Here is a 21,634-nt window from a genome sequence, read left to right as displayed (position 1 = left end):
CACGTATTGGGATTTTAAAGCCTTTTAAAATTAAGGTTTTGTCTTCTAATTTAATCTTATTTTATTCATTTATATTTGTAAGTATTTCTTCTCTGTCAAGTGAAAGGGAACTGAAACGCTCCAAAATATTTCTATATATGTCAATAGTTATTTTACTATTTAAATTATAATTAGAATAAATTAAAGTATGTATAAATTAAGTTAAATACTATCAACTTTAAGTTTCTTTTCTATAATGTCTTCACATGACACTTGTTTATATTTATACTGCCTTTATTTGCCTTCTATCACCCTGTTAAAGTGTTAGTTCACCCAAAATCCAAGTGTCACTTATTTTCTACTCACCATCATTTTGACTAATGTTGGATTTTTTTCAGAGTTATAGACAAAATGTTTTGTTCATTTTAATGTAGCGACTGGAGCTCAGTTGTCTTCGTCGAAAACGCAGCAGTGTTCTATCAAAAATAGCAGCAATTTAAAAAAAAAAGAAAAATGTTACATATTAAACCTTTAACGAGTTAAACCTAATTAATTGAAAGAGGACAAATTATAATTGTTTGTAGCTCAGAGAAACATAAATTAAATTATTCAGATAAATTACCCTTATAGTTTAACACGTGGTTTTTATTAATATCACTTGTGTTTTTTCGCCGCGACTCGACGTCTCTGAACGCGTCGCTACAGCGACGGAGACAGAAAAGCTCTCTCAGTGTGAACGTCCAGTCAAGACCAGTGAGCGACTGTTTGAGTGAAGAAAAGAGTAGATGATGCTTTAAAGCAGTGCGGAGGGCGAGGACGCTCACCCGCACAGCAGCTGCACTCTCCCGCTACACAATTAGTATTCTTGTCAGGATCCACAAAGTTGACTACTACACACTCGCGCACACACACCTCGGTGTCTCGCCGTAAACAACTCTCCTCCGGGTGGAAGCCAGGCAATAAATTGGCCTCACATTTATTAACTTTGCTCGGAGCAGCCTCCCGAGGTTCAGCCCATTAGCAGGAACGTGAGCGCGGCTGCCGCTGTTTACCTCCATGAATCCACGGATCTGGACCCTCGGAATGGACGGAAAATGGGCTCGATTGAGCCAATTTATCCCAAACATTAGCCACTTGTTGGGAAAGCGAGCTCACTCCCTGGACGGATGTTTACACCCGAGGCCAGAAACTCATTAAATATATTTAATAGACTAAACAGATGAGAGATTTGCTCGGAAGCTTTTATTACGATTGAAATTTCCCTTAAAGTTACCTTTGCTGCTCCTGAGAGCCCCCTAGTGGTGGAGAAGAATTGAATTACGCTGCAAATTAATATAAATCAAGTCAAACTCAACATTTCTTTCTTTCGTTTTTTTTACTTTGAAAGTGGAATCTCTTTTTTTTGTTACCAGAAATGGACCATTCAAGATAATTACCATAATATAAATAAGTAAGAAAATGTTCACGCGACGCTTCCATTTTCTTTAATTCAAATCTACATTTTTATTTAATACAAGTTCTATCTTGAAAAATGCACACATCGTGACATTAAATCTCAAGTCCTTGAGCTACTGAGAGCAACAGGAATCAAGTTGAGATCCAGATCTAAACTAAATCGACCCTGGCTTTTTGACTCAGTGGTGCATTATGGGAAGTCGGGTTCATTCGAACGTACGTCTGATACGTCCCGTCCGTCGATCTGGTCTTGATTTCTTCCTTCTCTCTTCCACAGGAGACCAAGATCAACTGCGTCCGCCTGGCGAACAAAGGTATGAGCATCGATCGTTGTCGCCGTCACACCGAAGACGACACTTAGATCCAGAGTAGTTTGTGTAGCATAAAGAAAACACACATCGACAGCAACATGGAGAAGGAGATGAGAAGCGACAGGACCGAAGCTGCCCAACATCCTAACTGCATGACGTCATCTCATCCTCACTTCTCTCTCTCTCTCGACTGCACTGTCTTCCACCTCCTCTTCTCCCTCATCCGTCCAGTGGAACATCAGGGACATTATCCAGCGTTTCACTGCCTTCATTAGAGCCGCTGGATGGAGGCATTAGAAACCATTCCATCCCATTTTAGTTTTTGCTTTCTCCGCTCTCGCCTCCCATCTTTATTTTGCTGCTCTGTGTGCAAGGCGACATGCTTTCAAAAGCTTATTGGGCTCGCTATTGATTTCTCACCCACTGTACGCCTCTCTCTCTCCTTCTCTCTCTCACTCGATAACTACTTGTTTAAGATCTCTTACACTTCTTCTGCGGCCATTGTCTATCAAGCTCTAGTATCGCCCATTTCCCGCATCACTCTTTGCTTTTTTTTTCCTTTCTTCCATCTCCAGCCTTTGTGTTTGTGTGTGCGAGGGTCTCGGTGGAGGTCTGCGTTCTGTCTTCATGTTTGGGAAGAGACTTGTTTTCAACTTTGTGGCTCCACTGACCCGTCATCTCTGGGGATTATTGGCCCTGAAGTCCTATTTCTTCACGAAAAACCATCTGACGCTCAGAACAAAATGGAGTTTGAAGATATAAAATATATACTTATACCAGTGAAGCTTCTAATGTGTCAAACTCAAGGCCTAAAATGACCTAAAATGACACTAATGTTCAAGATAAGATAATGAACTTGTCGATGTCGACAATTATAAAGACAAATATTAGTAAAAATGTTGTTAAAGTGAATTGTTTGACGAGTTTTTGATCCATCTGAATTAAGACTGGTGTGTCCCCCTTACACTTAATAATTTGAGTTATTGAGTTATTGGCGTTCACACTGTGCACTGTGCTAAAATATAGTGCATAGTGCGCTATGCACACTCAATTTGCGCACTTAAACGGACAGAAAATTGAGCGTGGATCGATGGACACTTTACGCCCTCAGCGGCCGCCATCTTAGAGACGTAGATGAAGCTAAACTGAAGCTACGTCACTGAACGACGCGTCTTCGCAGGAGATACCGACGTAAATGTCTCGAGAAAACAGTACATTTACTACAAAACAACACAACAACAGTAATAATAACACAATGAAACACAACTTAATAACTTGTTTCAATTGGAGAGAAACGCTGTCAAGTGTCAGTGATAGTGTTTCAACGACTGGTTACAATCAGTGTTAAAAAGTAGTAGAAGAAGAAACTGTCGAGTCATTTCCTGTCAGTGTGTAGCAGCAGAGTTGGATTTGAGACAGAACTACACTGAATATATTTGAGCACTGAGCAAGTAAGTGCACAATACAGTACAGTGTACTGTAAAGCACTTTGAGAAGTGCATGATTTGAGACGCAGCAAGAGATTAAATTGCAACCAGATTTATACTTCCTGTCACAGACAGTGAGGAAAATGTACTTTTCTATTAAACCTGTGACTTTGACGGCTCAAGGATTTCGGCCCGTTGTGAAAATTGATTTTGACACGCTTTACTTATACCAACTGTTATTAGCTGAGCAATAATTTTCCTTTGAAAATGATTTTTGCTTCCTTAAATGAAGACACAGTTGGTTCACAGAGGAAGAAATCTTTGCCAAAATATTATGATTAGAGAATAGAAATTAACTAGTGGATTACGAGTGGAATTTGTTTGATGTTGATCCAGAAGCCAAACAAAAGCACTAAACAGGGTTTAATTAAGAGTAGAAGTGAGTCTTATGTAAAGAGAGACTAAATGTGTCGTGTTATCGAAGGTACCATGTAGCATGTACACAAACAAAGAAGCCTATACTAGTCTCTCTTAGAGAAATAAAGTTAGATTTCATTGCTAGTTTTTCCGTAGTACCTTTCAATTTGTTGGGATCAGGAAGTTTGTTTCCTGTGGTAACTGGGTGGGATGGTGACGACCAGTAAAGTCAAGATGAGATTCACTTCTCAGTAAACCAGGCTGTTCAATTCCCCGACAGGTTTGAAGCCACAAAGTTTGCTTACTTTTCTTTCAACCATCACTCCATTTTTTTTCTCACCCATTTTCTCCTTCCTCGTCTCTTTTGGCCAAACCCCAGGAGTTCAAGGCTGACGAGCGTTTAAAGCGTCACATCCACATCCACTGACTAATCCTCACATCTCAGCCTAATGTTCCAGCGTTTATATCTCACTACGATCTGCAGCTTCTACCAACAAAAAAAACAAAAAAACACATCATATCAATCTGAGGATGAAATGAACAACAAACATACGTCTTTTTTTTCTTAGACTTTCTTCTTCTTTCTTTTTCCTTTTTTTGTTGTTGTTTGTTTTTCTCTCTGTCTCTCTCTGTCTATCTCTCTCTCTCTCGTTCATGCTCTCCGGCGGGGATGTGCGGCCCTTGGCCTTAGTGGTAATAGGTAGGGGACAAATAACAACGCCGTACATTCTAGTCATCCCAAGCGAAGGTGATTATTGCTTTCTAGGCAGAAGATTTTCTTCCCCATCTTCTACTTTGATCATCACAAGTCCCCATGAACACAACACAGACCCTGTTACGTTTGATTTTGTGCCCCTTCCCCTCTTCCTCCTTTTTTGTTTATTGGACTTTTCTTTGCTTCTACCCATTCGGGTTTTTGTCTTCTTGCCCTTTCATCACCATTTTAGTGCTTTTGTTTGCATGTCTGCTCCGCTTTGACTGTCGCTGGCTGTGTTTGGGTGTCCACTCTGTCCGTCTGCACACACACACACACACACTCTGTCCGTCTGCACACACACACACAAACACTCTGTCCGTCTGCACACACACACACACAAGCACTCTGTCCGTCTGCACACACACACACACACACACTCTGTCCGTCTGCACACACACACACACACACACACACTCTGTCCGTCTGCACACACACACACACACTCTGTCCGTCTGCACACACACACACACACACACTCTGTCCGTCTGCACACACACACACAAACACTCTGTCCGTCTTGCACACACACACACAAGCACTCTGTCCGTCTTGCACACACACACACACACGAATACACACACGATACAACATATAACAACACATTTAAGAGAATCATCATTTAGTGTCTTCAAACTGTTTTTAAAGAACATAAAGTGAAGTAATAATATATTAAACATTTGTAAAAGCTGATATTATCTAATCTCACGAAAAAAATGGCAATATTTTAAAATAAATCCTCTTACAACTTTTAAAATTCCCTTTGTTTTGGTTTGGTCTTAAGAATTCCGCTAAATTGGTTGAAGATCAAGACGTATATTCATTTCTATTCCTTAAATCTCTTATATTTAACTGGCCTTTTTGTTGATCTGAAACAAATATATTTGACACTTTTTTCAAAGGAACCTTTAATTTAATGTAGTCGTCACAGTTCTGCTTTTATTGAGTCATTTGAACTCATTTCCAGCGTCTGACACAAAAAACGACGTCACAGATGCTGTTTTTAATTTCCACTGTGGAAGAGAAAGAGGTGAAGTTGTTGTCAACGCAGGCTTTATCTCCAAGTGCTTCAAAAAGATACTCTTAAAAAATGATCACAAATGAATTATGTCCAGAGAGTTACAAACTTCTCAAGATGATAAATCATTTGATTTTAAATCAAATTTTCCACGTACAAATTCACATTTATTTACGGGCTGTTCGATTTAGATTTACAAAAATCCAACCTTCAGTTTAGGATAATTAATTTTCAAGATGAGAAAAGTTCATCACGTCATGAGTGTGTCATTGATAGATTCATCTATTCCGACGCTTTGCTGCTTCCAAAGATCAGAAATAATAAAAGCGACATGAACTTAATCTGAATTGCTTTCATTAGCCTTGATTTCCACTTGAAGATCCGTTTATCAAGTTGTTCTGAAACCTGAAAGATTTGGATTCAATGCATGAACCTCAAAGTATAAGTTCGAACAAATTTCAAAAAACTTTTTTTTTTTTATCCAATTTGGTTCATGGCCACGAAAAGCTGAAAGGAAACACTTGTCAACCAAGACAATTCCCTTCCAGGAAATCTCTAGAGTGGGCTCTGCGCTTTACTCCATAACGAAAAAACTATGAAAGCTACAAAAGAGTGAAAGGCCACGTTGATCATTTGGATTTCTATCTACATTTTTAAGTTTGAATGGTTTGTCTCTTTCAAAGAATGCTGGAGATGTCGACCTTTGAAAAACAAAGATTATTTTTTCCCCCCAGCACCATTCATTGCCAACAGGAAAGAAGTGGAACTGTAACCGTATTTTCTGCACTATTAGGCACCGGATTATAAGGCGCACCTTCAATGAATGGCCTGTTTTAGATGTGTTTTCATAAATAGTTTGCACCGGATTATAAGATGCATAGAATAAAATATACAGTCAAACGTTTGACTGGGGTTGTGTAATGCGTCCACTAGATAAAGCTGTGCTAAAGGGACGGTCATCAAAACAGTCAGATAAAGTCAAACTTTATGAAACGTTCTGACAACTCCGTTCACTCCCATGGTAACGATGTTCAAATGATGTTTAAAGGGCTTCCAGCAGCAGCGCGTGAGACAGGTGTTGTTAGCAGATAGTGAAGTTGAGCGCGAGTATGACTGGTTGAGCACGCAGCAGAGTTATTTTAAGTGAATAGAATAGAATAGAAAACGTTTATTCATCCCCAGAGGGGAAACACACTTTTAAGTGTTCAACAACCTAGACACACTCGCTCTAACCGGTGGCAGTAATCGCACTCCATATGCGTCCGCCAGGATGTGACATGCAGAGTCATGGAAGTGTTTGTAAACAAGTCACCCACCAGTTAATGTTCATATACAACATATATCGAACACAGCCCAATAATTAGACTTAGATGTTCCTCCTCATGTTGGATCAAAAACCTACAACCGAGGAGAGATATTTTTCGCCGTCATCATGTCTTGCTTTGGTCTTCCTCTGCACCAGTGGGATCGACTCTCAGCTTCATGAGCAACATTAACGCCTGAACAAAAGTCAAACACTGTCGGTTCCAAATGCACGTTTTAGTGAAGCTTCATCATAATCTGTTGTTCCTACTGTTGTCTACAAATGGAATCATCGCTCAGCATCTTAAGTTGTGAGAATTCTCCACTGATGCTTTTTTTAATGGTTTAATTTAGCGATTCAGAGACTGGCGAGCAGAGAACGAATGTTGCTCAACAAAGCAACAATAAAAACACTCGAGCAACAGCGATGCCGAGGGAATCGGACTACACGCCGCTTCAACCTCGTCGGCGGATGAACTCGAAAAGACCCAAACACAATGATGTGCGTTGCGCAGAAGGGAATTGAGGTTGTGAGGCCGCTCGACTGTAATCCACTGAACGACACTCGGAGGATGTCGATGAAAGCAAATGAGAACATTTTCAAATAAATCCACTTATAAAATTCTCTTCATTTTGGTTCGTCCGTTTAAGAATTACTCCAACTCCCAACTGGGTCAAGATGAAGTTAAAAATGATCCGTAACATGTATCATTTATATTCATTTGATCTCTTATATATGTTTGACTGTCGTCTTTGTTCAGGAGAAAACTAGAAAAAACATTTTCACTGCTTGACAAAAACCTTTGATGTCACATGATGATAATTCGGGTCATTTTCTGACTCATTACCTGCGTCTTGCGAAAGCGACCTCGCTGACGCCGTGGGCCTCATCTGGAGCGTGAGCGGAAAAGAGACGAGGCGAGACGTTCCGTGAACGATCAGTCTGGCGCTCGCGGCGGCGACGGTGAGAAGCGTCGCTCTCAATCACAGTCACCATTAGCGAAGACGCCCATTCTGAGGGTTTGTGTCGAGAAACGTTGCAGCAACACTGATGCAACGACGGCCTTCGTGCTCGTCCCCGGTTGAATCATGCAAGGACCATAATGCACTGCAACAGTTCAAGCTGTGTTTAAAACCCAATGAGTTTTACTTTCACTTTCATTCTCCCGTGTCCTTATGTAGGTAGCGAGGGGCGGAGTCTATCCCAGCACTAGTACTACTTCATCCACGGACCACATAACAAATATACTTCTTCTTGAAGTGTTTTTTTTCTGATGGTTTGTTGTCTTTGTTTGGTGTTCAGTAGCAGTTGGTCGACCTCTTGACCTTTTGAGTCCTGGTTCACTTGGAACCCTGGGCCGAGAAGATACTGAAAATAGTATATAGTGTTTCGATGTACCATGCTGGTGGAAACACAACAAAAACTGGGTAGCGTTGAGTTGAGTCAAGTAGAGTCGAATAATGTTGTGTAGTCTAGTCGAGTAGAGTCGAGTAGTCGAATGGTGTGTAGTGTTGTGTAGTGTCGAGTCAAGTAGAGTCGAGTAGAGGCGAGTAGTGTAGTGTTGTGTAGTCTAGTCGAGTAGAGTCGAGTAGTCGAATGGTGTCGTGTAGTGTTGTGTAGTGTTGAGTCAAGTAGAGGCGAGTAGAGGCGAGTAGTGTAGTGTTGTGTAGTCTAGTCGAGTAGAGTCGAGTAGTCGAATGGTGTCGTGTAGTGTTTTGTAGTGTCGAGTCAAGTAGAGTCGAGTAGAGGCGAGTAGTGTAGTGTTGTGTAGTCTAGTCGAGTAGAGTCGAGTAGTCGAATGGTGTCGTGTAGTGTTGTGTAGTGTTGAGTCAAGTAGAGGCGAGTAGAGGCGAGTAGTGAAGTGTAGTGTAGTTGAGTAGAGTCGAGTAGTCGAATGGTGTCGTGTAGTGTAGTGTAGTGTCGAGTCAAGTAGAGTCGAGTAGAGACGAGTAGTGAAGTGTAGTGTAGTTGAGTAGAGTCGAGTAGTGGAATGGTGTCGTGTAGTGTTGTGTAGTGTCGAGTCAAGTAGAGTCGAGTAGAGACGAGTAGTGTAGTGTAGTGTAGTTGAGTAGAGTCGAGTAGTCGAATGGTGTGTAGTGTTGTGTAGTGTCGAGTAGAGGCGAGTCAAGTAGATTATGTCATGTTGTCGAGTAGAGTCAAGTAGTGTCGTGTAGTGTAGTGTCGGGTAGAGTAGAGTGTAGTAGATTCTGTTGTGTAGTCGAGTAAAGTTGAGTAGTCAAATAGTGTTGTGTAGAGTCGCGTCAAGTAAAGTCAAACTGTGTTGAGTGGAGTCAAGTAGAGTCGAATATGGTTGTGTAGTTTCGGGTAGAGTCGAGTCAAGTAGAGTCGAATCGAATAGTGTTGTATAGTGTTGAGTCAAGTAGAGTCAAATAGTGTTGTGTAAAGTCGAATAGTGTTGTGTAGTCCAGTAGAGTGGAGTCAGATGATTCGAGTAGAGTGAAGTAGAGTGAAGTAGAGTGAAGTAGAGTGAAGTAGAGTGAAGTAGAGCGAAGTAGAGCGAAGTAGAGTGAAGTAGAGTGAAGTAGAGTGAAGTAGAGCGAAGTAGAGTGAAGTAGAGTGAAGTAGAGTAAAGTAGAGTGAAGTACAGTTGGTCCACGTGGGAGAAAAACAAAGAAAGACACATAATTTATCTTTATGACGCTTTTTTAACCTTTTTTTTTATTTAATTTATATTCTTTGCAAACCTATTCCCTTTGGCATTTAATCATTTAAAAACTTTTTTACGGAGGTTTTTCTCTTTACTCACAATCTAAGTGGATATATTGGCTAATTGTTTAAGAATAATCCAAGTTTCCACACATTGATATATTTCATAAAAGTTCCTGTTAAGAATCAAAAGGAAACCGACTTTCTATAAATCAAGGTCATTTAAGTAAATAAGAAAAAAAACACATCATGATTTTCTTGTCCTCGTCTGAGTATTGATTCGGTTCCGAGCCTCTCGTGATCGATTTCTGCTAAAAAAGAGGAAACCTTGTGGTTCAAACCACCGAAGGATTTCTTACACGTGGTTCTCGCTCGACGCCACGCTTCAGAAGAACCTCCTGACGTGGAGGTCAGTCTTCAGACTCGCTTCAAATAATTAAAACCAAAACCAAAGACGCTCAGATATGACAGGATGAGGAGCGAGTGGGCGGATCGTTGTCAGTGTGTGAAGCTGAAGTCTGGGGCTGAGGTACGAAGCCAGAGCCATGGATCGGAGAGAAGAATATGGACGTATTGATTGTTTTCTAATGAGGAGACTCTGGAGGAACTAAACTGAACTTTTGAACTCACAGAAGCTTTAGTTCGTCTAATTATTCTCCAGCTACACGAGCGATGCTGAAGAACAAACTCATGCTTTTTTATCCTGCTTTGATTATTAAGTTGAGATGATTTATAATAAACTTGAAGGTCAAATAATGTGTGTGTGTGTGTGTGTGTGTGTGTTGTTGTGATGTGTGACTCTATTGTATCATCAGTGTGTGTGTGTTGTTGTGATGTGTGACTCTATTGTATCATCAGTGTGTGTCTGTTGTTGTGATGTGTGACTCTATTGTATCATCAGTGTGTGTGTGTTGTTGTGATGTGTGACTCTATTGTATCATCAGTGTGTGTCTGTTGTTGTGATGTGTGACTCTATTGTATCATCAGTGTGTGTGTGTGTTGTGATGTGTGACTCTATTATGTATATATATATCATCAGTGTGTGTGTTGTTGTGATGTGTGACTCTATTGTATCATCAGTGTGTGTGTTGTTGTGATGTGTGACTCTATTGTATCATCAGTGTGTGTCTGTTGTTGTGATGTGTGACTCTATTGTATCATCAGTGTGTGTGCTGTTGTGATGTGTGACTCTATTGTATCATCAGTGTGTGTGTTGTTGTGATGTGTGACTCTATTGTATCATCAGTGTGTGTCTGTTGTTGTGATGTCTGACTCTATTGTATCATCAGTGTGTGTCTGTTGTTGTGATGTGTGACTCTATTGTATCATCAGTGTGTGTGCTGTTGTGATGTGTGACTCTATTGTATCATCAGTGTGTGTGTGTTGTTGTGATGTGTGACTCTATTGTATCATCAGTGTGTGTGTGTTGTTGTGATGTGTGACTCTATTGTATCATCAGTGTGTGTCTGTTGTTGTGATGTGTGACTCTATTGTATTGTCATTAATACCGTTAGTCTCCACCTCCAAAGGACTCAGTCTATAAACAAAGCGTGATCACAGCAGGAGGAGTGAAGCCATTATTACGTCATCATGGACTCTCGTAACCTCTCGTTCGTCCAGATTTCAGAGCAACTTTATAAAGTAATAAAGTGTAAAACATGGTCATGATGAGAAGTTACTGTATCTTGAAGAAAGTCTTCAACATTTACTAAATAGCAGGCGAGTTGGTCATTAGTTTAACTGTAACATCAGACAAAATTGGCTGAAACTCACAAAATCCAGTTTAAATATATATATAAATAAATTTTGATCAAAGACGAGCAGAAAAAAACATCTGATAAATCCCCCCGTCTCAACCAGATCAGACCCCCGGTGGCCCCCGTGGCCAGTTGAGTTTGAGACCCTTAGTTAAAAGTTCACTCTTTTGCGATTGCTTTCGAAAAACAGTCAAAAAGCAACGTTTTAATTCTCACCATATGAAACGTAACGTCCTGATACTTAGGGTTGTATAGAGTTTCAATGTCAACATATTCAAAATAAGCGAGAGAAAATAAATATTCCAGGACCTTTCAAAACCAAACCAATCATTAAGAAAAATAAAGTTAAAAAGTCTCATCTTTGCTTTAACTGTGAAGATAAAAAGCAATAATTATTTGCACTTTTGCTTTTTTTTTCACCGTAAGACTCGACATCCAGAGTCTGATGTCGCAGCTTAATATTAGCATTTAGGAGAGAAGTCGCCGGTATTTTCTCTGATTCTTTTGATCATTTCAATGCTTCACCTTGATGCCAGACTCGGGTTGCGTGGCTGTCATCCTCCCGCAGCTGCATCCCAACCTGTGTCGCAACAATTTACCACTTTCTGCTGCACAACCTTGTCAGCTCTGAACTCCAGGTGGCAGGAATTTAACGTAATAATTGCTTCTATCCGAAGAAAGAAACCTTAGATATTCTGTGAATATAGTACATGATGCAGAAATGCTTCCACCAGAAGTTGAATTCATGGTCACTGTGACTTACTGGACCTTTTGGACAAACTTTTTTTTGGTTAAATTATAAAAAACATTTAGAAATAAGACAAACAAATTAATCTTCAACAATGAAACTAATCTCCCAAATGGTTTATGTCTACTTTGTAAAACACCAATACTAAGAATAATACTATATTCAATATTACATTAAATAACAGTTTGACCAGAATTAATTTATTAAATCTACTGAAATTGCACTCAAATACTAAATGTGTAGGATTTAATTAAGTGTTTCTGGCGCCCCCTTTTTTCAATAGTGTAACTGCAATGTTGTGAATTATCTGTTTTTGGCTTATACTTTTGTTAAGAAAATAAGATAAAGGCTCTTCATTCGTCAATATGATGATTGAAAACTAAACCAATTATTTCCGAAAATATGTTAATAATGTTACTTGTTGTTGCTTTTATGATTCGTTTGCTAGATTTAGGCATATTTATTGTTCTGTCAGTTTCACTGAATCCCTTAACAGTAGATGTCTCATAGTTTTGGGGAATTTTCTTGGATTTTTGACCAATTTGTCAAATTGAGAAAATCTCCGCAGTCAGGAGCCCTCTAGTGGCCAAAAACAGCAATAGTTCTACATAAATGTATAACAAAGGCAATGTTTCTCGAGCAAAAAAAACTGAGTGAGTGATTAAACAGATGTATTTTTATTATTATGATTATCTTTTGTAGCTGTGAAGTACAGTTAAACTTGACCAACAAACTATTTGACATAAGTGGCTTTGAAACAAAGTTTTGATATCAAGTACGTTTTGAACTTACTTGGAATATAAAACAAAACAAAAAACGACAGGTTTTTTTCTGGTTTTGTAAATAATGCATATGCTGTATTTGGCAACGGCGCATCTGCGATTAAACAGCATTATTGATAAAGTTTTCTGACAGACGAGGCAACTCAAATAAAAGCTTTTATACTTGCATATTGTTGCTTTAACATAAACTTTGGTGAGTACAGGGAGCTTGTAGTACCCTGTGTTTGTGTGATTGTGTGTGTGTATAGATGTGTAGAGTGTATTTGTGTAGCAGACTGTATTGCTGTTGTTTTTCCTGACAAAGTTGTGATCATACAATTGTACAAGGAAGCATGCACACACTGTCATGAGAAGCTACGCATGTACTTTATGCAGTATGTGCAAATAATATTCAGTACACACTCACACACTTATGGATCGCTGCCACAGCATAGTTCAGATTAGTAATCCTGTTAAACACACTCAGCCACGGTGACACTAATCCACAGGATGTAAGTCGCAGCTGCTGACAAACAATACCAAAAATCCAAACCCTCGCATCAAACCCGCCATGCAAGGCACACACACACACACTCACACACACACTCACACAGACACACACACACACACACACACTCAGATATAATCCCTAAGAAACGAATGCAATATGGAGGTAAACAAACGGGGTATGTTAAAACCTTCCACGCACACAGGCTGATATTAAACAAACCTTTTTGTTTTTTATTAAAATATAAATACATTTTTAAGCATTTTTTAAAATTTAAAATATAACATTAAACATGGACATTCTGTGTGAGACCGAGTGTCCTCCATGAAAAACACAAGATGAGTTTTTAAGCTTCGCTGTTGGACTCCAGATTAATCAATCTTTCCTACATTTTGACAAGATTATATTTTTAATATTCGGACTTGAATTTTGTTTTTTACTGTTGTCACGCCATCAATGAGAGAGAAGGACAAAAACAAGGGGATAAAAAAATATATATATATATATGTGGTATATCATTTTCAAATGTATGTATAAATGCTAAACCTGATGATCTGTAAACTGAAATGCTTGAAGAAGTATGAAAAGTAGTAGTAGTGGGAGTAGAATAAGTAGTAGAAGTAAAAGTAGCGGAACTAGAAGTAGAGGTAGAAGATGTCATAGTAGAACTAGAATAAGCAGTAGTAGTGGGAGTAGTGGGAGTAGTAAAAGTAGAAGTAAAAGTAGCAGAACTAGAAGTAGAGGTAGTAGAAGTACCAGTAGATGTATAATAAGTAGTAGTAGAAGTAGAAGAATAAATAGTAGAAGTAGTAGTACATTATATAAGTAGTAGTAAAAGTAGCAGTAGAAGTATTATTAGTAAAAAAAAAGTAGTAGGAGTAGTAGAATAAGAAGTACAAGAAAGTATAATTGGAATTAGTAATAAATGTAGAAGTAGAAGTAGTATTAGTAGTAGTAGTATTAGTAGTAGTTAGTAAACAAGAGGGTTTTTCAAGTAGAATGAAGTTTCTAGGTGTGAGTAGATGAAAGTAACTGCAGTGGAAGGAGTTAATATATGGAGAAAGTGTAGAAAAAGAGGAGTAGAAGAAAGAGTTGAAGAAATAAAAGAAAGAGAGAACATAACTCGCATTTCAGGAATGAACTGAATTGATAAAAGTTTGAACGGTTCAAAGAGGATAGAATATGTAGGAGGAGATGCAGAAGAAAGTTTAGGTCAGAAGAGCATCAGCGGATCTCAATAGTGTGAACGTCTTCAGCATTAACACAATTAAAAGTCTATTTTTATGACGTTGTTGATTTATATAATCGTCCTGTTCAACTAAACCAGAGTCAACCTCAGTAATAAAACATTAGAGCATCGAAGCAGGAATAAAAAAAAACGTTGATTTAAACATCAAAAACAAAAGCTGTCAGTGGAAAACATCAAAGTAGATCCAGTCACAATGATCCGTCTTTGAGACCCGTGACCACCTGCCACGAGAACAAATCGAACATTCCGGACCTGACCTGCTAATAAGTGGCCCGTGGCGGCCCCCTGCTGTGTTTACACGAGGCCCCCGGTTCGATCAGAGTTCACCCGCTTCTCCGTGGGTGCCCTGTCAGCCTGCCGTCTAACCGTGAAACCAACCTGAACCTCCAGATGGGGTCGACGGTCGTTACATCATAGAGCGTCAGCACGAGGCGACCCCGGACAAATGGGGTCACGGTGTAGCGTGTCGGGCGAGGCGAGGAAATCGAGGGTTGATACACCTGCGGCCGATGACTCGCGTCTGGACGGCGCAGGACTGTGATGAAGCGATGACGTTCATGGAGGGACTGAATGTTCACCCGCCGGCCCCATGACACACGAACCCCTCCAGGGGGTCTCAGTGGTTTCATGTGGTCGAGGTTCAACGCCGAGTACGAAGATATGTGGTTCAAGGACAATAGTCTTATATAAGATGAGGAAAATGATCTTAAATAATAATAACTAATATAAAATATTGTATTTTAATAATACAAAAAAATGGGGTTGAGAGGAGCTAGAACGATGCCTTGAGGAACTCCAGATTCTAAGTGAAGAAGACATTAAAACCACAGCATATTCTTCATATATTTGACCTTAAATTTAATTTTATTAATTAACAATATATCAACATATCGTTATCATCCAGTAGCATCTGGTTTATTAAAAACAAACTTTTATAACCAGATCCTCATTATAGATAAAGTAGAAAAACATCCAGACACCAAAGTTTGAATTCCTTCATTTTCCTGTGAGATTTATATTTTTCTTCCAGGCCTGGAGGTAAAATTCAATGTTTGATTTAATCATTGATACGTTGAAACAAGTCGTGCGTGTTTGTCCTTGGGAAGATTTTAATGAAATTTAAAGCTGTAAAATTAATAAATAATTATTATGAACTGTCGGATGTTTGTTCAACAAATATTCTCTGACCCTCGGGTGGATTTAATAAAAAAAGCAAAATGACAAAAACCTTGATATGAAACAGAATACACTCAAATGAATGAAGTAGAAGAAAAATCCTTATGTAGCAAAACCTAAAACAATGTAAGTTGAGGGGAAAACTCAGATTCTTAACCTGACACGTGTTAGCTTCAAATCGATTCTGACCTCCTTGGCAGAGGTAATTCATTCAGTGGAAACTGAAGCTAAAGGACTTTGAGAAGAGAAAAAAAGTTTTTGTGTGTTAACAGTTTTCCTGCAGAGATGAAGTGAAACATTTTAAATATCAAATGTACTTTTTAGATATAAACACTTTTTGTTGTCAATCTTTCTGTAGAACATATTCACACACTGTACACAAACCAAACACAACAACACAATCCTTGACAACACTGACTGTTACAAACCATCTTCATCCAGAACATTTTTTTTTTCCCTTGAAGTCTTTTCTCTGCATGTCTCCTTTACCTGCACGAGTCACTGGTGGTGTTTAGAGCATCTTCACCTTGGGATCACCTGTCGAGTCCATGTGTGGTCTTTGTGTTGCTCTGACGTCGGAGCTTTTTTTCCCCGAGGGTCGAGGGTTCGACTCTTCCTTCTTCCCGGCGCATGCTCTTCCTCCTCCTCCTCTTCGTGCACGTGCTTCTTCTTCTTCTTCTTCTTCTTCTTGTGAGAGTTTCCTTCCCCGCCGATGACTCTGTGCTGACCTGTGTGTTCTGGTGTGATTGTGCGCATGTGTGTGTTTCTCTGGGACGTGTGTAGGCGCGTCCACGCAGGACTCGGACGCCATCGAGCCGGAGAAGCAGGTGGACGGCACGGTGAAGATGGCCGGCGTGATCGCGGGGATCCTGATGTTCGTCATCATCCTGCTCGGGGTGGTGCTCACCTTCAAGCGCAGGTAGACTGACACACAAACACACCTTTGAGTGTGTAGCTTGAGTTAGTGTGTGGTCATGCATGTCCTTTAGTCTGCTTCAATCAATCAACAATCTGAATTTTCCTCAATTTGGTCATTTAAAATATACAATTACAAAAAAAAGAGTTCACTAAATTGACATTTTTAGGATTAAAACTAGAATAAATATTGTAATAATTTGCCTCCATCACCTGATTTTCTTTCTTCTTCTCTCAATCACTCACCTCATACCTTCTTTTCTTTTCCGATGAACTCTCAAGATCATCTTCTTCCTTCATGTTTTTGTCAGTTTTGCACGATAACAAGGTTCTGGTCGAGGAAACGTGGATCTGTGGAGCAGTTAGTAGAAGCAACAGGTGGACGTGAACGAGTCTAGGGAATTAATTGAGATGCTTTTCTGAACCCGGACCATAGGTCATGACCTGGAGGTCAGAGGTCACGCAGATAAATGTCACGGAGAAAGACTGACAGGTTGAAAGATTCATGAGACGATGACGAGAATAGCAGGATGTAGAAAGATTGACAGGAAACTGTTGAAATCATGTTGAGATGTTATATTCTCTGTCTTTCTTCAATTTGATGGTTTGTTCCATTTGTGAAGGATCATTAAGCAAAGAGGTTAAAGGTCGAGACTCGTGAGATTTATTGTTTTTGTATCTATCTATTTTCTCTAATTTTACTTCATTGGTTATTTTAGCATTTGACGAAAGTTTTGGACCATTTATAGAAATAATAATAATAATAATAACACTTTTTATACAAAAAACGTTAAAACGTTCGTAAATTACATCATTTAGTCAGGAGCCTAGAGAATAATACTACAGTGACTCGCAGAGTAATACTATGGTAACTCGCAGAGTAATACTACAGTGAGCGGAAGAGTAATACAAGGTGACTTGCAGAGTAATACTACAGTGATCTATATAGTGACTTGTGGAGTAATCCTACGGTATTTTGCAGAGTACTATTATACTATAGAGCCTCAAGAGTACTACTATGGTTACTCACAGAGTAATACTATGGTGACTCATCAAGTAATACTACAGTGATCGGCAGAGTGATACTACGGTGACTCGCAGAGTAATACTACAGTGATCTGCAGAGTGATACTACAGTGATTTGCACAGTAATACTACAGTGATCGCCAGACTAATACTACGGTGTCTCGCAGAGTAAAACTACAGTCATCTGCAGAGTGATACTATGGTGACTTGCAGAGTGATACTACAGTGACTTGTGCAGTAATCCTACGGTATTTCGCAGAGTACTACTATACTATAGAGCCTCAAGGAGTAATACTAAGGTTACTCACAGAGTAATACTATGGTGACTAATCAAGTTATACTACAGTGATCGGCAGAGTGATACTAGAGTGACTCGCAGAGTAATACTACAGTGATCGGCAGAGTGATGCTACACTGACTCACAGAGTAATACTACAGTGATCAGCAGAGTGATACTACGGTGACTTGCTGAGTGATACTATAGTGACTTGTGGAGTAATCCAATGGTAACTCACAGAGTAAAACTGTACTATAGATACTCAAGGAGTAATACTACTGTTACTCGCAGAGTAATTCTATGTGGACTCGCTGAGTAATACTATGGAGATTCAAGGAGAAATACTACCGTGGTTTGCAGTATTTCGTGTAACCGTTTAAGCGACGGAGATTCATGAGCTTTGGTTATAATATTAAGAAACAATTGAAAACTTTGACACCTCTAGTGGACAGGATGGGAATTTGTGTAGAATGAATCGAATCTTCTAGCGTCAGAGTCTTGATCGTACACGAGTCGACTCCTCGTCTCAGGCCGTCCTGGAGTCGAGGTCGCGACTGAGCTCCTGCTCGGACGGATTAGAAGGGAAAACATGTTTCAAAAGCGCTCCAGACAAATGGATCCAGACAAAGGCAGAGTTACCATATCATAGAGCGCTTTATAGACACATGAATATTTCATCACGCACATTTAGTCCAGCGCCAGAAAGCCTATTTTTTTGCCAAATCAAAAGTGTTTCACGCGCCTTTCAGAGGCCATAAATAATTCAGCGATAAAACGAAGTCTGGAAGTGAGCGCACTCTACTGTCCAATTAATCTTTCAGACCGGCTCAACACATGCTCTGCATCGGCAACGCCGTGTTGCCGATCGTGTTGACGTGAACGACGCCGGGCAGGGACGTGGTCTTAATGGCGGTTCTGTGTTCCGTCGGGCAGGTGAACCGGTGCCAGAAGAAACACTTTTCATCAAAACCTTGAGTGGAGCATGAATAAATAATGTGGCTTTAGCTCTTAAAAAACACTTTTCCCACGTTTCACCGTCAGTGGAAGTTCAACTAAACTGTTGTTTTTCCACAGTTTAGGCACCGATTGGACTTCAAGCTTTGAACCGGAAGATTGTTGTGTTTTTTTGTATGTTTGGAAACAGTTATTAGATCTTAGTACATTTGATAGAATTTAATACTATTTTTGATCAATTCAGAGAGAAGATATATTTTAATGATTTAGCCAATAAATAGTAGTTAGTGAAAAAAAGAACCACAGAATATTACAAGAAAATAAATTATTAGACGTGTGTATAATCGAGAATGTGGCGAAGGTAGAGGTATCATGGTACTGGGTCAACGATAAGATATATAGTTTTACTGTAGTAACAAGTATATATGTGTAGTTGTGTCCAGTATTTGACTCTGGTGTTGTGATAGTGTAGTAACAAGTATATATGTGTAGTATTGTCCAGTACTTGACTCTGGTGTTGTGATAGTGTAGTAACAAGTATATATGTGTAGTATTGTTTAGTACTTGACTGGTGTTGTCATAGTGTAGTAACAAGTATATATGTGTAGTATTGTCCAGTACTCGACTCTGGTGTTGTGATAGTGTAGTAACAAGTATTTATGTGTAGTATTGTCCAGTACTTGACTCTGGTGTTGTGATAGTGTAGTAACAAGTATATATGTGTAGTATTGTGGAGTACTTGACTCTGGTGTTGTGATAGTGTAGTAACAAGTATATTTGTGTAGTATTGTCCAGTACTTGACTCTGGTGTTGTGATAGTGTAGTAACAAGTATATATGTGTAGTATTGTCCAGTACTTGACTCTGGTGTTGTGATAGTGTAATAACAATTATATATGTGTAGTATTGTCCAGTACTTGACTCTGGTGTTGTGATAGTGTAGTAACAAGTATATATGTGTAGTATTGTCCAGTACTTGACTCTGGTGTTGTGATAGTGTAGTAACAAGTATATATGTCTAGTATTGTTTAGTACTTGACTCTGGTGTTGTGATAGTGTAGTAACAAGTATATAAAGTATGTGTAGTATTGTCCAGTACTCGACTCTGGTGTTGTGATAGTGTAGTAACAAGTATATAAAGTATGTGTAGTATTGTCCAGTACTCGACTCTGGTGTTGTGATAGTGTAGTAACAAGTATTTATGTGTAGTATTGTCCAGTACTTGACTCTGGTGTTGTGATAGTGTAGTAACAAGTATATATGTGTAGTATTGTCCAGTACTTGACTCTAGTGTTGTGATAGTGTGTTAACAAGTATATATGTGTAGTATTGTCCAGTACTTGACTCTGGTGTTGTGATAGTGTAGTAACAAGTATATATGTGTAGTATTGTTTAGTACTTGACTCTGGTGTTGTGATAGTGTAGTAACAAGTATATATGTGTAGTATTGTCCAGTACTTGACTCTGGTGTTGTGATAGTGTAGTAACAAGTATATATGTGTAGTATTGTTTAGTACTTGACTCTGGTGTTGTGATAGTGTAGTAACAAGTATATATGTTTAGTATTGTTTAGTACTTGACTCTGGTGTTGTGATAGTGTAGTAACAAGTATATATGTGTAACGATTTTAAAGAATCATCAAAGGATCGAAAACTTCCTCCAAAAGTTTACAAATATTAAAACTTCTGACTTTTATTTCGATCCGTGATGGTTGGAGACGTGGAGATAAGGACTAATGGTCCGTGCCACCTCACCAGCTGGCGTCACGGCGGCGTCGGCTGCTCCTTCCACGTCAAGATTAAAAATAAACATCGACTCCAGATGGATCCGCGACACTTCCTCGGATATCAACGTGAACTTCCTTCAAAACTTCACGGATCGTTTCTTCATGATCGAGAGCAATGTTGACGCATCGACGCGACGTCCAGATTCAGTCACAACTCTTACGTTAGTTTGTCGCAGAAAAAGATAAAAAACAAAACAATATTACAGATGAAAACTGTAAAAAGATTGAAAATTATGAGGAATAAAAGTGTCATTACTTGATACTGATACTGTTCCAAAGTCAAGGATCCTTGATGGTTGAGAAATTAGTCCGAAGAGAAAAACGTTTAAATAAAAATACGTCCAAAACGACTTGGTTTTGAATTACAAACCATTTATTATAATCAACCCAAATGAAAACTTGAAAAATACATTGATTAATGCATGGTTTAAAGACATTATTAATCAAACTATGATTCCAACAATGTTCAGATTCTAACTCGGTCTTAAAAGAACCCGAATCTTTCTTAACTATTTTTTATTAAACAATGTTTTATTTGATTTACTGTCGATTCATTTGCTGAATCATTACATCTGAGCTCCATAGATAACGCCTCTGACTCATGTGTTATGAAACGCTTTTCGTCAGTTTTTGGAAACAGATTTTTAATGTATTGATTTGTTCTCTTAGCTTTTTAAGAGTTTCAACTTTTTTGAGTCGTTGATTCGTGAAAAACTGTTCAAACTAAGCACTAAAAACTGTTCAAGGACATTTGTTTTCAGAGTTTCCTTCCATCAGTAAGTTGTTTGAGTTTTTACAAGAATATTTACGTTAACAGATCGTTAGAGATACTAATTAAAGGGTTGAATGGTTTGATTTAAGTTAAAACAAGATTGAAGTGAAGAGGTTTTTGTCTGAAGGTGGCGCAGGAGAGTCGTGTGAACAGAGAAGTTGTTTTATGATTTAGAAAAGTCAAGGCTGGTCCATGATTGACAGCAATTATGGATTTTTTTGTGTTATTGTAGAAAGTTTCAAGAGCTTTAAGGTCGAATAATGACTCACTCATGAAGTGAATGTTCTTCAAGACGCAGTAACTTCTCATCATGACCATGTTTTACACTTTATTACTTATAAAGTTGCTCTGAAATCTGGACGAACGAGAGGTTAC

General features: G+C 39.0%; 1 protein-coding gene across 2 annotated transcripts in view; it reads left to right on the top strand.

Moving 5' to 3' along the window:
* ptprt (protein tyrosine phosphatase receptor type T) overlaps window positions 1–21,634 on the top strand; it is a 305,407-nt gene that overhangs the window by 188,407 nt on the left and 95,366 nt on the right. The window contains exons 15-17 of one of the 2 annotated variants that reach the window (XM_087799988.1): window positions 1,712–1,748; window positions 4,281–4,337; window positions 16,314–16,449. In XM_087799988.1, coding sequence (XP_087656114.1) covers window positions 1,712–1,748; window positions 4,281–4,337; window positions 16,314–16,449 — 230 coding nt within the window. The remainder of the gene's footprint in view (window positions 1–1,711; window positions 1,749–4,280; window positions 4,338–16,313; window positions 16,450–21,634) is intronic. The other variant, XM_087799990.1, reaches the window with a different exon arrangement.

The sequence above is a fragment of the Callionymus lyra genome, chromosome 10 (genome assembly GCF_982586985.1).
Source record: "Callionymus lyra chromosome 10, fCalLyr1.hap1.1, whole genome shotgun sequence".
In the NCBI taxonomy this organism is placed as follows: domain Eukaryota; kingdom Metazoa; phylum Chordata; class Actinopteri; order Syngnathiformes; family Callionymidae; genus Callionymus; species Callionymus lyra.
The sequence above is the reverse complement of the archived record's forward strand: the minus strand, read 5'-3'. Positions and strand labels throughout refer to the sequence as shown.